Source organism: Ovis aries, chromosome 11 (assembly GCF_016772045.2).
Source record: "Ovis aries strain OAR_USU_Benz2616 breed Rambouillet chromosome 11, ARS-UI_Ramb_v3.0, whole genome shotgun sequence".
NCBI classification, from domain to species: Eukaryota; Metazoa; Chordata; class Mammalia; order Artiodactyla; family Bovidae; genus Ovis; species Ovis aries.
Window position 1 is genome coordinate 24265072 of NC_056064.1, and position 15335 is coordinate 24280406.

At 47.6% G+C, this 15335-nt stretch overlaps 1 protein-coding gene across 3 annotated transcripts in view; it reads right to left on the reverse strand.

Annotated features, from left to right (window-relative positions):
* Positions 1-5377: 5377 nt before the first annotated feature.
* Positions 5378-15335, reverse strand: part of ITGAE (integrin subunit alpha E) — a 61715-nt gene continuing 51757 nt past the window's right edge. For 2 of the 3 annotated variants that reach the window (XM_004013265.6, XM_042255526.2), the window contains exons 27-31: positions 13166-13222; positions 12750-12845; positions 10957-11052; positions 7970-8080; positions 5378-7129 (exon numbers count right to left, since the gene is read on the reverse strand). In XM_004013265.6, coding sequence (XP_004013314.3) covers positions 7034-7129; positions 7970-8080; positions 10957-11052; positions 12750-12845; positions 13166-13222 — 456 coding nt within the window. In that variant the 3' untranslated portion in view covers positions 5378-7033. The remainder of the gene's footprint in view (positions 7130-7969; positions 8081-10956; positions 11053-12749; positions 12846-13165; positions 13223-15335) is intronic. The other variant, XM_060395331.1, reaches the window with a different exon arrangement.

A 15335-nucleotide genomic window follows, 5' to 3' on the forward strand; every position in this document is an offset into this window, starting at 1 on the left:
TGCAGTCTGACCGGAAGCCGCCCTGCCCCTCTCCATGGCCTGGCCCTCACACACCAGTGAGAAGTCCCTTCCCTGAACCACAGGCTCTGGGAATCAGAAGCTGAAAGGGACCCTAAACTTCACCAGGTGTGATCTTCTCTCAAAGTAAACGCCCCAGGGCAGCAGGTCTCCAGTTTTAGTGAGCCTGGGCATCATTTGGAAGAAAAATGCAAATTCCTGGGCACTGTGCCTAATATTGTCATTCCCTTAAGACTTGGATGGAGCCTGGGAATCTGTATTTTGCCCTCAAAATGCCGTTTCGGAAGCACTCATTTTTGCATCTGTTCCTCAGTTTCAACTCAAATGCCAGTTCCTTTTTTCTAGAAAAAAAGGGGGGCCTGTTCTTACTACGGCTCACTAAAGCAGCCTCCACCCCACCTACTTTCTATCCCATTACCCCTTCTCATTCCCTTAGAGGCCCTGTCACTCATTTACTTACTGCTTGTGTCCCCCTCTAAGACCATAAGCTCCAGGAGGACAGGGACCTTGCCTTTAGGCATCTCTGCACCCCACAGCCACTGCTCTGCCTGCCATAAAATAAGTCAATGTTTGTTGAGTGAATTCAGGCCTGATTTCTTTAAACCCAGAGAGGATTCCAGCTGCTGCTCCAGTTATGACTGGGGATTTTGGAAGTTGACATCATCCTGGCAGAAAGGCTTAGGAATTGTCACCAGGCCTTCCTCTCTCCCTCAGGGCCTATCAGCTGGTGCAGTGGTAAAGAATCCGCCTGCCTCTGCAGGAGATGCAGATGTGGGTTCGATCCCTGGGCTGGGAAGTTCCCCTGGAGAGGGAAATGGCAGCCCACTCCAGTATTCTTGCCTGGAGAATCCCATGGACAGAGGAGCCATGGGGTCTCGAAGAGTCAGACATGACTGAGGACACACCATGTGCTCCCTCCCTCTCCTGCCAGCCTCTCCCTTAGCCCTCCCTCACATGGCTCTCCGACAACCTGCTCATTTGCCCTCCAGTGTGGGCAGCCCCTCCTGATCTCCCCATGGCCCAGCCAAAGCCAGGCTGCCGTTTCTGACAGAACTCTCTAGAGGCTTCAGAGATGTGAGGGACGTCCAGAGGGGAAAGGGCTCTTCTCAGAGGTGGGGCCAGACTCTCCCTGTGGGCGCCCTCACAGCTTCTTAAGCTAAAGCTAGACCCATTAGTGGGTCATAATAGCAATTTCCTGGGTTCCAACCAGCATTTCACACACAAAAAAGAAACCATTAGAGTGTGTTTAAGGAAGTATGGGTAGACAGTTTTGTGAAACTTCTCTTTGAAGTATGTGTGTGCATATGACATTATGACATGTGATGCATTTCTTCCCCTGGGTCAAGGTCACAACGTGAAAAATACTTCCCTTGAGCTGCAAACCCAAGTATCTGCAACCCACCTCCATGTGGCTGGGGCTGGCTCACCACCCCAAGTTCAGATATAATTCCCATTGTACCCCAAGCAGGAGAAGGGGTTTTTGCCTTTTGCGTTGGCATTACTAGAAGTCCAAGTCCAGGGATGCTTCCAAAACCAAGTTGAATTCAAGCACTTGAGTGAAAACTGCCTGCAGTCTTTGAGTGATGGTTTCCCAGTCTCTACCTAAACTCATCTCACCAGGCACCCTGTTCAAATGATCTTCGCCACCATTACTGTTCAAATGTTTATCAGCTTAGCAAATAGTTAAGTCAGCAGTCAGCATGAATAGTCAAAGCCCCTTTCTCTCTCCTCCCCCAAATCATCCACATCATGCTTCACTATAACGAGTGTCGTCCACCTGGAAGAAAGGAACTGGCCGTGAAGGGACTGGCCAGGCTCATCTGGTTCGCAAGGCTGTCTCGGACGATCTAAGGGAACTGCAGTGCAGTGATGGGGAACTGTAAAATAAACTCAGAGTGTATTCTCCAAAAAATTAAAGGAAGCACAAGAGGAAACACAAACTGCATAAAACAATCTGGTCCTTGGAGGAGAGGTTCCTTATACCTAACAAACAAGGTTTCATTTCCCATCCCAGAGGAGAGGAGGGCTCAAGCAAGGGCTGAGACAGGAGATCTCAGTCTGTCTCAGGACACAAAAGGAAGTCATCTCAAGGCAAGGAGAGCCCTTGCTTCCGAGCCCGGAGGATGCAGGGTGACCTGGAAGGGACAAGAGTGGAGAAGGCATGGTGGCATGGAAAGGGTTTCACAAAGCAATTTATCCTTTAAGTCTTCTTTTGCTCTGGAGAGTCCTGCTATGATAAACACGTTCCATTAATAGACATTAGTGGTCCGTTTAAGAAACAGCAGATATATTATTCATGTTGCTTCAAAGAGTCAACAGGAAGAAGGAAGCCCGTCTCTGTGGGAAGCATTTCTGAGTCCATCAGCACCCTGGTGACCTGTCGTAATTGATGGGCTATTCCTCATTACTCAGTTCTCAGAATGTGACCTGGGGAAAAACTCCACTGAGGTGGCACTTCAAAGAATGAACTGTCAAATGCTGGTCCACTTGTTATTGAAAAGGATAAAGGCTCAAACTCAAGTCAACCAAACCTAAGTGACGCCAGCTCGAACATCATACATGGTAGAGAAAGCTGATCTCGCTCCTGCTCCCTGCAGGGGTTTCCCCACAACCTGCATGCAGCCACCCTGGTCCATCCCCTCCTCTCTCGCCTCGAGTTCCCAGGGCTGTAGTGATGGACCCACAGCAAGCAGGCCATCCTCCTGTGAACCCTCAGAGTGGGTGTGGCTTCCGCAGCTCCTGCACTCAGTCCTTCCAAGGCTCTTCAGTCACTGTCCCCACCTGCCTTTCTGGCCGGACAAGCCCGTTAAGCACACCAGCTTCAGGGGGGTTGGCTGACAAGATGTGATGAATCACATCCTGCACTTTCCAACTCCCGGGCCTTTGCTCAGGCCGGTCTCTCCTCAGCACCCCGTGGCTTCAAGATTCCGATTACAGAGGTCTGTCTCCTTCACAAAGCCTTCCTGGATCCTTCTCCTTCTCTGAATTCCCAAAGGACAGGATCCACTCTTCCGTGAGTTACAGCTGATTGATGTCTCATCTGTCCCGTAGGGCTATGAGGGAGGGAAAGGCTTTACCACTTCTGCCCCACCTGCCTATAATGAGATAGACGATCATCCAGGAGAGAAGTGGGAGGGTGGGAGAGGGAGAGAGGGTGGAGGGAAAGTTGATTCCTGATCATCCTGCCTGTACCCATTAGCCTGCATATTTGAAGTGTCAAGAGTACAGTGACTAAGCCTTTATTTTGAGTGTATATTCTTGAAGATTTCAACAGAGATCATTCTGCTAGAGCATTATGTTAAATTTGTCTCCTGAAGCAACTTCTTAGTCATCAAAACTCTGAGTCTGTGCTGTCCATTGACAAAGTGTAAACAGATGAACAAACTCTGATCCAACTAGTGTCTCACAGGGTGTGGCTCTTGCATCAGAGATCACTCAGAGAGCTTGCTGGAAAGCTGATTCCCAAGACCAGAGCATCAGCACCTTCAGCATCCCACCTGCAGCCTGGGAACTTGAAGAGCTGAGCACCACCTGTGCCTCTTCCCCAGCAAAGCCTGTAAACCTCCATTCCGCCAACCTACACCTTGCCCATCTGTAATTGAGCTTTTGTGGAAAAACATTAGACCTGGAGGTTTTTCCTTAAACTAGTTTTAAGGCCTCAGGCAAGTGGTTTCCTCCACCATGAAACAGCTAATGGAGCCTGGGGTGACTCTGAGATGAGCTGCCGAAGTACAGAGCCCGGGGTAGAACAGATGTTCTTATTAAATGGACCAGAATATACGGAGGAGGTCTGTGAAGCTGGATGGAGAAACTGTTCCACATTTATTTTTACTACTCTTTATCTGAAATCTAACATTTCCTTCAATCACGAATGCAGACAACAAACCAAAGGAGCATCAGTAGTACCTGTGTCTTTTTTTGTTTTTTGGCAATACCTGTATCTTAATACCAAAAGAAATTATATTTTCCCATCACATTATAGGTATGCCTTAAAAACCATTTTAAGCTCATCACTACTTCAAAAGTAGCACAGTTATTAGACCTGTTGCTTTAATACATCTGTAAGTACATTTAATAAGTACATGTGAATATTACAAAAGCACAGAATATGGTCTGGAAGATACGTGCCAGGCCAGTTTGCCTCAGCTCTAAGGAGGGGCACAAGACGGGGCGAGGTCGCGACCAGGGCAAAGTTTCACTTTCCACTCTGATCCTACTATGAGAATGAATATGTATTCAGTAATACTGATACTTATGTAGTTTTTGAAATGTCCTTCCACTGATCAAAATAAAGTCAACTGGAGTTGGGAACTGTCTTTTTAGGTGCATCCAGCTACCTTCTGAATTCTTGAGAGTTGAAACAACTGCTCTTCCTGGAGTGACTAAGAGTCCCTTGATTACATTTACTGGAGCTGTTCTTAAAGTAACAGTAAAATTATGGCTCTATTACAAGGTTATAATTAGGGCTAGGAGACCCCAAAATACCTAAACCCTGATCTTAACCAAATATCCCTGCTTGTATGGATATTAGAGAAAATGCATGGAATAACACACTAGTGCAGATCATTTTAGACTGCTGGGCTTGGCTGAATGGAATCAAAATCTAACTGGGCCTAAATAGTTTGACCAATTTATTGCAGATCAATCCCTGAGTTGGGAAGATCCCCAGGAGAAGGGAAAGGCTACCCACTCCAGTATTCTGGCCTGGAGAATTCCATGGACTGTATGGTCCATGGGGTTGCAAAGAGTTAGACACGACTGAGCAACTTTCACTTTGACTTTTTCACATCTGCTTATTTCATCCCTCCATGATCAAATTCAAAGTTCAGATGTTATCATAAGAGAATAAGGTTATCTGAATGAGCACTCACAGGCCTGTAACAGGGAAATGAAAACACAGAAACTGGAAGGGCACTTCTCCCATGCTAGCGTCCAGCTGGCCCCTTCTGAGTCCTTTCTGGCCAGGACAGTGGGCCTGTGGCATGACCCACTGTCCTTGGATCTCTGCAAGCTCTGGCATGTCCTGCTCCCGGGCAGAAGGTCAACAGGAAACGGGAAGGTCTGGCACTAGACAGGCATCTCTTGGAAGACAAGGTTATAGCCCAAGTCACAGCCCATGAATTTATACAATGCAACCATGTCTCCATTTCAGTCTCCTCCTCACGGACTGATCCCTTATGAAGTCTCCTGACTACGACACTGGTCTAATCCAGTCATAGCCCAGTCAGTCAACAGCTTATAGGCAGTTAATGTAAGACTTGACTGTTATAATCACAGTGCATTCTTATTTGCAATGAACAAGCATAAAAGCAGAAACTGCAAGTCACCTGTAATAATGAAAACCTGGACACACAACAGAGAAATAGCTAAGCAAATTTACTTCTTTTCCTTCAAAGGCATACCTCAGAGACAGTGCAAGTTTGGTTCCAGACACCATGACAAAGCAAATATCACAATAAAATGAGTCATACAGATTTTTGGTTGCCCAGTACATATAAAAGTTATGTCAGGACTTCAGTGGTTAAGAATCCGTCTTGTAATGCAAAAGACACTGGGTTCAATCCCTGGTCCAGAAAGATTCCACATGCTGAGGTAAGTAAACCCATGTGCCACAACTACTGAGCCCCTGCTCTACAGCCCATGAGCTGCAACCACTGAAGCCTGCGTGCCCTAAGGCCTGTGCCCTGCAACGAGAAGCCAAAGCAATAAGAAGCATGTGCACTCAACTAGAGAGCAGTCCCCGCTAGCTGCAACTAGAGAAAGCCCGCAGGCAGCAACAAAGATTCAGCACAGCCAAAAAAAAATTTTTTTAAGTCAGGTACAGAGGTAAGTTCTTAGACCCCCATAAGTCCTAGTTAGAAAAATAATGATGGGAAAAAGTATAAATATCAGAAAGACTCCAAATTACCATTATGTGCAGAAGACTTTGAAGTCAGTGGAAAAGCTATGAAGAAACAGAGTCCAGGGACTTCCCTGGCGGCCCAGCGTTTAGGACGCAGCCCTTTCACTGTGAGAATTCAATCCCTGGTTGCAGAACTGCGATCCCATAAGCCTCACAGCTCAGCCAAGACAAACAGAAATAATGAAAGCACTTGAATTAGATAAAGAACACAGAGGGATCGCAGGATTGCTTTCTACATTATATGCTCCTGCTTCGCTTGTTTGCAATGATATTTATCGCCCATGAAAACAAAGACTGTGCCACTGCACAGTTGAGAGTGGAGAGATGCAGTCAAGTTTTAACAGCATGGGGCATATAAATAAAATAAGGATACTAAGAGCAAAGTCAGCCCGTAATGAGGCCCTAATCTCAGTGTCCCCAACTCCCAGGCCAGGTTCCACCTCCCGCTGTGGACAAGCATGTCTCTCATTGAGACACGAAGGTCCCTGAGCAAGTCACTCAACAGGAAGCCAGGCGAGGACCCACACAGGATGTTAAGCAGACACTACAGAACAAAGTCCTGGTCTCCTCTCCCTCCTTGTTCCTGTTTTGGTAACCCCTGTTTTTCTACTTTTTACTTTTGTTCTGGGGGGTGCTTTTTCGTGGCCTGATTTGAAATAACAGACTGCATCCTTCGATCATAAAAATGCCAGACTAGGAACTGCTTCCAACCACTGTCCCCGACAAAGATGTACTTCATGGAAGACTATTTTGGAAGATGTTAACAGAAATGGCATGAAAAAAGTGCTCTTAGGCAAGTAAGCCTGGGAGATGCTGTATAACCTCCTCTGGGGCGGGGCAGGGGGGAATCACAAACTATATCATATTTTCATATTAAAGGCACTTCTGTAAAGAAAATACTTTATTTACCACCAAATGCTTCCCAGGTTTCTTTTCCGCACAATGCACAGGCACTTTGGGGACAAGGTATGGTTAAAAACACTCCACAAACAACTTGTTAGATTCCGCACTTGGTCATCCTAAAGGAAAGGTCTTCTGTACAACCTAAAAGGAAGGTCTCTAGAAGCTTCAGGACTGGCTGATACTCTCTCCGGATGGATGAGGAAGCTGCTCCTAATTATCTTCTTCCAGCAGACTCTGTGATTTTAGCTGGTCCTTTCTTATGCTCTCCAAGTTCAGCTCTCTGTATTTTCTTTTAAAAAAGCCACACTAAAACAAAAAGAGGGAAGACCAATTACAGGCCTAAGCTAACCACCTGCTTTAAATACCACCTTCCCACAAGCATTCCCTGTGTTCAGTCCCCAGTCAGAACTGGTTTTCCACCTTCCTCTGAACCCCAACCCCACTTTCACCTTTTCAATTTAACTAATTATGCTAAGTACTATCGTTTCAGCTGTACTGGATCTATTTATGTAAAAGACAGAAAGAGATCAAGTACAGCCCCCCTACACATCAAGAAACTCACAATTTAGTGGGAAGAGAAATAATGACAACACAGTATAACCACTGCTTCTTGGAAGGGTTTCTAGAGGGCAGTTCAAGGGAAAAGCATAAAGGTCAGTTCAGAGGACTCAGGAATCTCTGGGCTGAGTTTTAAGGGAAGAGGGAGAGCAAATTATGAAGGAAAGGGCTTGGGAGGCGGGTGTAGAGAGCCTCAGAGCAAACACAGAGACACAAAGCTATTCAGTTCAGTGTGTTGAGAAAAAAAGCAAGACTCGAGGGTAGAGAGAGTAGAGGCAGACATTAGATGCCTTGAATAGCAGTGAAAGAGTTTGAACATTAAATCAGGGGAAGGAAAGGAAAGGATTTAAATAGGAAAGGAACATCAGGTCCCTTTTAGGAAAATATCTCTGTACTCCAATTCTTCAATTAGACCTTGATCTTTTTCAGACAGAAACTGTCTTGATTCATTTGCCTCAACAGGTGTGTGGCTGAAGGAAGAAGGAAAAGGGGTCACAAGGCTAGAGTAGCTGCTCATGGTCAGGGGCTGGCTCTCTAAGCAGAATTCTGCCCAACACCAGAACCTTTATGAACGCAGGGGGAACTGACCTTGACTAGGATGACTATAATCACGATCAAAACCAGAAGGCCCCCGACACTGCTTTTAATGATAAGAGACAGAGAATACGCCTCCTCATCTTTCAGGAGGATGACCGTGATCTGCAACAAAACAGAGAGACCACCCTGTAAGTTGTGAAACAAAATGACGTAAAAATTCCATATTATTTTAAGAAGCAAAATATGAGAACTTGGCAACATACCATGTATTGATCAAGACTGACAGCAGTAAAGCAAAAAGCTAAACATTTCCTGACGCAGTATTTTAAATTATCTAATGAGATTCCTGGTTTCTGGTTCCACATGTAAAGGGCTTGGAAGTCACCACTTCATGCTAACAAGGAAAAAGGTGACCAGACTGGAAAATCAGCAACTTTTCTTGGATCCCTAAGAGAGGGGAGGACACCAGGCAAACCTGCTGCCACCAAGAGCAGAGGGACAGACAGACAGATGGACACAGAGGGCAGAGGCTCACCACCTCCAGGGAAGGAAATCCTGAACTGCAACTGATGGGACTGCTGTAAGCACAACAGTGATGACTCTGGGGCTACAAACTCCAGGGAACCCAGCCACTGGGGTGAGGTTTACTCCAGGAGCTTGACCAGGTTCCCACACTCAATGCTGGAGAAAAAATCCTTCATGCTTCCAGCAGGGGGAGCAGAAAAGGAACCACTTTGAAATAAGCCAAAGAACTCTGATCTGAACAAAGACTGGGCTCAGGGGAAACTAGTTAACCCTAGCCTAACCTGCTGGATATAATGAGAGCCTAACTGTTCTAGGGAAAGGAAAGTGCCCAACTGGAGCCCACTCTAGCCATCCTGTCCCAACTAAGGGGGCTGAAAAACACAGAAACGGTGAGAAAGTTCACAGGCCAGAGGCCTGAGGCTCATTAAGACTGAGACCTAATCACAGAACCACAGAGCACCTCCCCTCCCCCACACCTCACTACATTAATGAAGGTCTGTTTACAGAAGTTCCTTTTACCTGGTACAGCATTTCCAGCTATCAAAAGAAAATTACCTGGTATACCAAAAGACAAAAAAACAAAATTTGAAGAGAGAGAGTAAGCACCAGAACCAGATAAGGCAAGAATGTCGGAATTATCAGACTGGCAATTTAAAACAACCACGATGAATATGCTAAGGGCTCTAAAGGATAGAACAGACAGCGCACAAGAACAAAGAGCAGACGGGCAATGTAAGCAGAGAGATGGAGACCCTAAGAAAGCACCAGAAAGAAACACGAGAGATGAACAGCTGCTGTGACAGGAACAAAGAATGCCTTCAATGCACTCATCAGTAGACTGGACATGGCTGAGGAAAGAATCTCTGAGCTAGATATAGCAACAGAATGTTCGAAAAACAAAGCGAACAAAACCTGGAGATGGGGTTGGGGGAGGAGTAAACCAGAGGACAGGAAAGTGATCTGATGACCAAAATACTTGATACAAACTATTCTGGTCTCTTATCTAGCGGTCCGCCAGGAGACTATGACCTTCTGGTTGTGTGTGTGTCAGAGAGAGAGTATGAACCAGGCACGGGTTCAATCCCTCGTGGGGGAACTAAGAGCCTGCATGCCATGTGCCATGTGGCTCGAAAAACGAGAAAAAGAAAGAAAAGGTAAGCCATGTGAAGAAAAACTCCTTTTGCTACTGACCTCTTGGCTTCCTATTCTGTATTCTGCCATGTGAAAATGCACTGCTGGGAGAGGTGGCGACTTTGGGCCAGCCACAAGGGAAGGCATCACCAGCACATAGTCAGGAGAGTCCAAGATTCGAAGGAGCCCGGCCACTAACACTGGTCTGCCTCCACCCCCAGATAAACACAAAAGGCCTTTAAGGCCTCCTGTTAGCAGGAGGTTTTGGGGGGTTTTTTTGTTTTTTTTTTGCAGCTGAAATGCACTTAAAACTTAAGCTTCGGGTACTGAATTTTAAAAAAGGAAAATCATCATGGGGACTCTACAATAAAAGCATCAGTAAGTAAAGGGGGAACATTTATACATAAATAAATGACTGAAGAATGTGCATATAAGACACTGTTAACAGGAACTCTCTTGGGGAGGAGGGAATCCAGGGTGTGGGAGACAGGGAGTGAAGGAATCACTATTTTTCATTTGGGATCTTTGCATAAGACTTGAATTTTCTTGCTTTTCTGTTGCTGTTTTTTTTTTTTTTTTTTAATCTGTGCAATGATATAATGGGAACACTTCTCTTTCTTCCACATCATTTTCTGTATCAGACACACTCAAAAATAAACACAAATGTTATTTCTGACATGTCTAGAGAACTGTGCCTTTCCCCTCCTCCAGGGAGGAAAGCAGAGGAGCTAATGTTGAGCAATCCACTCTCACCCTCTTGACACTCAGGCTTCACTAAAGAGCTCACAGGTGGACCATTTCTGGCGCTAGCAGCCACCTAGGGCAAGTGTCAACAAGAACGACAGCCCCGCTGGGGCACATACAGTCTTCAGCCCACAGATCACAAAGGTCAAAGGTCAGTCTGATTTGCAGTCACATGTAAAACCTCTGCAAAACAAACCCAAGGGTTCCAGGACTTAGTTTAAGACTTACAAGAGAATTCTGCGCTCATGAGTATTGTAACCGTGGGCCACTGTAACTAAACACTGGTGTCACACACTAGGAAGCGAGTTAATACATATAATTAAAAAACTTCTCAACTAGGAAATACAAAAATTTTTCAAATCAAAATATACATAGATAGGTGTTGATTCCAGCCTAGTTGCAACAACTGAGACTTCCTCTGCTTAGGCCTCTTATTCAGTTGCCTCATTTCAGAGACAGAAAAACTTAGGCAGAAACTGAGTAACTCAAGGTCATAGACACAGCGAGTTGCAGAGTCAAGAGCAGAGGTGATAAGACTGAAACAGGAAGAGGGCAATAGCAAGCGCCTATTTGTACAAGGGCGCTAAAGCCAGGCACAGGCTTCCCAGGACAGCACCCAGAAAACACCCAGGGATTACCTTAGTTCTGTGGTTCTCTGTGTTGAGCCCCTCATACAGAGATTTGTTGAAAGATATTTCACCAAGGATCTGCAGCTCAGTCACATCTCTTAGTAACTATAAGATGGGGGAGAAAAAAAAAGAAACATATTTTAGACATGGACCTACGTTTTTCGGGAGGGGGAGGGGAGTTAACTTTTTTTTTAATTGGAGTATAGTTGATTTAAAATAGACTTCTAAAAAAAATGGACTTACAATTCCTGGACAGCATCATTCCTTACGTTTCTGTTTTTTTGGGATCTTAGTTCCCTGACCAGGGATCGAACCTATACCCCCTGCACTGGAGGGCAAAATCTTACCAACTGGACTGCCAGGGAAACCCCCCCTCCCCTGTCATCTTTCCCTTTAAATGTGTTCCTTCTCCAGTATTCCTCAAGTCTAAAGAATGGCCTCAGCAACCACTAAGTTTCCCAAGCCAGAAACCTAGTTAAACCTCAACTTCTTTTCCCTTACCGTTTACCTCACACCACACTCCCATCCCCAAGTCAGTTCTTAATGATTCTTTTCTTTTTTCAGTCTCTCTGAACACCTGCCCCTTTTCCTCCATTCTCACTGCTACTTCTTCAGCTCACATCCCATCATTCTCACCTGGATCATCACAAGATGTTAAACTTGACTTTAGTTCCTACTTTTAAATGAGTGATCAGGGAAAGTCTCGCTAAGAAGGTAACATGTGAATTACACATAAGAAAAAAGCACACACATGAAGATATAGAAGAAAAGCTGTCTTATGCAGAAGGAACAGCAAGTACAAAGGTCCAGTGGCTAGAACAATATCTGCAAGCTAGAGTCTAAGAAGCAGGGAAGACGAAAGTATTAGGAGATGGAGGAGAAAGCGGAAACCAGATCATAGGATGCCTGGGACACCACCAAAAAAGACAAATTTTAGTCTAAGTGTATACGATTTTTTTTTTAAAGCAGATAAGTGGTATAGTGTTTGCTTTTTAAAAATAACTGTTCCATGAAGAATGTCGGTGAAGGTCATGGCAAAAGCACAGGCAAGAAAAGCAGAGATGAGGCTACGGCAGTGAATCCAGCAAGAGGTGGTGACCTGAACAGCAGCAGCAGTGGAGACACACAGAAGCGAATGGATTTAGAATATATCTGGGGGTGGGTAGAATGATCGAGGTTGCTGCTGGAACAGATAAGCGGATGTAAGAAAAAGGATCGGATTTCTCTGGTGGTCCAGTGGCTAAGACTCAGAGCTCCCAATGCAGGGAACATGGGTTGGATCCCTGGTCAGGGAACTAGATCCTGCAAGCCACAACTAAGACCTGGCGCAGCCAAATAAATAAATGTTTAAAAAAGAAAAATTAAGGAAAAGGAGTCGCCACAAGGAATTCCTAGAATCCCTAGTAAGTCAGCAGTGTAAGGGTATCCCAGATGGCTCAGAGGTAAAGAATCCGCCTGCCAATGCTGGAGCAGCAGGAGACGCGGGTTCCATCCCTGGTTCGTGAAGATCCCCTGGAGGAGGAAATGGCAACCCACTCCAGTATTCTTGTCAGGATAATCCGATGGACAGAGGAGCCTGGTGGGCTGCAGTCCGCCGGAACGCAGAGTCGGACACCCCTGAGCACGCAAGCAACTGCTAAGTTACCCTAGATAGTTACCCTGAGAGAGTGAGGAAGCAACAGGCTGGAGCAGTAGATGGATCAACAGTCCTGCTTTGGGCACGTTATATTTGGAGATGCTATTAATATTATCGTTTCCAGGGAAGATGCCCGAGAAACGAGGATTAATCAAATCCTAAGTACCTGCTTTGGCTGATTCAAGGAGAGCTCTGCAGCCACGGTTACATTTTCTTTATCCGAGGTGACCTTACAGCTCACTGAATGCCATTCTTCCACAAGCTGAAAGAGGATGGGTGTTAATTAGCACGATCTATTTATGGGGTGGGAAAGCTGGGAATTTTAACACTTAGCACACAGACAACCTCAAGGTCGAGGAATAAAGGGTGTGAGCAGTTTCTGCCTTCATTTGGTTCCAGCAAAGCCGCAACCCTAGCAAAAGTGAGCCGGTGAAGAGGCTAAGGGGCGCCTCAGGAACGTTCGGGCTGTGCTTTCAGGGGAAACCTCGCAAGTACAATCCCGGCGTCTCACGGCACCCGCTTCAGGCCCTCCTCTCTCCCCCATGACCCCCTCCCTCCGGTCTTTGGGATGACTGCGCTCACCTGAACCAGATCGCTCCCACAAACTTGCTCGTGAGCCTGAGTGCACACGGTGTGGGCCTGAAACGACAACCACCCCAGGCCATCACCACAACACAACGAAAAAGCCAAACCGCCAGAGTTACCCGCCCCCTCCCACTTCTCGCGAGATCCGTCGTGATTGCGCGGACGGCCGGGCGCTAGGACCCGGCGGGCAGGCGCGTCCGCGTCTCGAGGAAGTCTCGCGGTGCTGTTAGCATTTGAACTGCCTGGCGGGTGCAGGCCATGGCGGCGTCACTCCCGCCACCCGCGAGTGGGCTCTTCCGAACGTACGGGGCAGCCGGCGGCGGGAGGCCGCGGCGGCGGCCGGGCCTGGCAGCCGTACAGTGGTTCCCGCCGCAGGACCGGAAGCGTTTCTTCAGCAGCAGTAGCAGTGACGCCAGCAGTGGCGGCCCCTCGCAGTCTGTCGTCTCCGACGATCCTGACGACCCCGACTTCCCCGGCAGCCCGGTGGGTCCGCAGCGGAAGCGCGCTGGCGCCCGACTCGCCAAGGGCCGGCCGAGTCAGATCGCGACTCCGAGACGCCTGAGGCTGCGATCGCGGTGCCCGCAGAAGTGCAGCACCCCCTGCGGCCCGCTAGGACCGCCGTCCTTTCCCAACGGCAACCCGGGCTGCCTGAGCCCGGACCTCAGTGTGTGCGGCCAGCCCAGGGACGGCGGCGAGCTGGGCACCAGTGCCTCCCTGTTCAGCTCTCTGGCCTCTCCCGGCCCCGGGTTCCCTGCGGCAGAAGACAGCATCTGTACCGACCCTTCCACCTTTCTGGATGCAGCCTCAGAAGCTCCGAGCAACTTCCACCTCCCAGAAGCCTCCCTGGACCAGGCACCCCTCCCCTGTTCCCAGGACGCAGCGACAGGAGGAGGCAGGCTCACCAAGTTGGCCCACCAAGCCCAGGCCAGCCTCAGGTCAGCTCTCTTTAGCTTTTTGGACTCAGGAAATCCTGAGGATTCCGAGCTTAGGACAGATGGGAAGAATTTGCAGGAGTTCTGCCATGACAGGGAACTGGTGGGGAGGAGGCAGGAGAGCCCAGGTTTATCAGGCAGGGGTAAGAAGAGGGCCACCGACCAGGACTCTTGTCGAGAGATTGAGTCTCAAGGGTCTGTCCATATAGAATACGAGGAGGCCCGTGGGTGCAAGGCTGGAATCGCACCTGGGAAAAACAACTGGCCTGAGAGAACCAGGCTAAGCCGAAAAAGGAAGCATCAAGGGACAGCAGAAACCTCCCTCCTCCATCACTGCCAGGTTACAAAAGGCCAAAAGATGGAAGACGGTTCATGTGTCACCCAGGACCTGACTCGTTTACAGAATGCCTGCTCTTGGACCAAAACCAGAGCCTCCTTCAGTTTCCACAAGAAGAAGATCGTGACAGCTGTGTCTGAAGTGTGCAGCTGCATCACCCTGGGCAGTTCTCTGTCTGAGTCCCTCGTATCAGAATATTCACACCACCCTGTTCAGAACAGAACAAGCTGTGCTCTGTCCCCCCGGCACTCTTCCTCTATGTATTTGCTAACCCCCTTAAAGACACAGCAGGTCACAGACAAAAAGACATCTGATGCAGAAAAGCTTTATGGAGAATGCAATCAGGTGGGTCCCATCCCCTTCGGCGACTACCTCTCCGAAGAAAAACTGGAATGCTGTGAGAAGATTGGAGAAGGGGTGTTTGGTGAGGTGTTTCAAACAGTTGCTAACCACACACCTGTAGCCCTAAAAATCATTGCTATCGAAGGACAGGACTTAGTCAATGGAGCTCACCAGAAAACTTTTGAGGAAATCCTGCCAGAAATCATCATCTCCAAAGAGCTGAGCCTCTTGTCTGATGAGACATGCAACCGCACACAAGGCTTCATTGGCCTGAACTCGGTCCACTGCGTTCAAGGATCTTACCCTCCCTTGCTCCTCCAAGCCTGGGATCACTATCACTCAACCAAAGGGTCTGCAAACGACCGGCCTGACTTTTTCGGGGAAGACCAGCTCTTCATCGTGCTGGAATTTGAGTTTGGAGGGATCGACCTAGAGCAAATGAGAAAGAAGCTGTCCTCCATTGCCACTGCCAAGAGTATTCTGCACCAGATCACCGCCTCCCTTGCCGTGGCTGAGGCCTCACTGCACTTTGAGCACCGAGACTTGCACTGGGGGA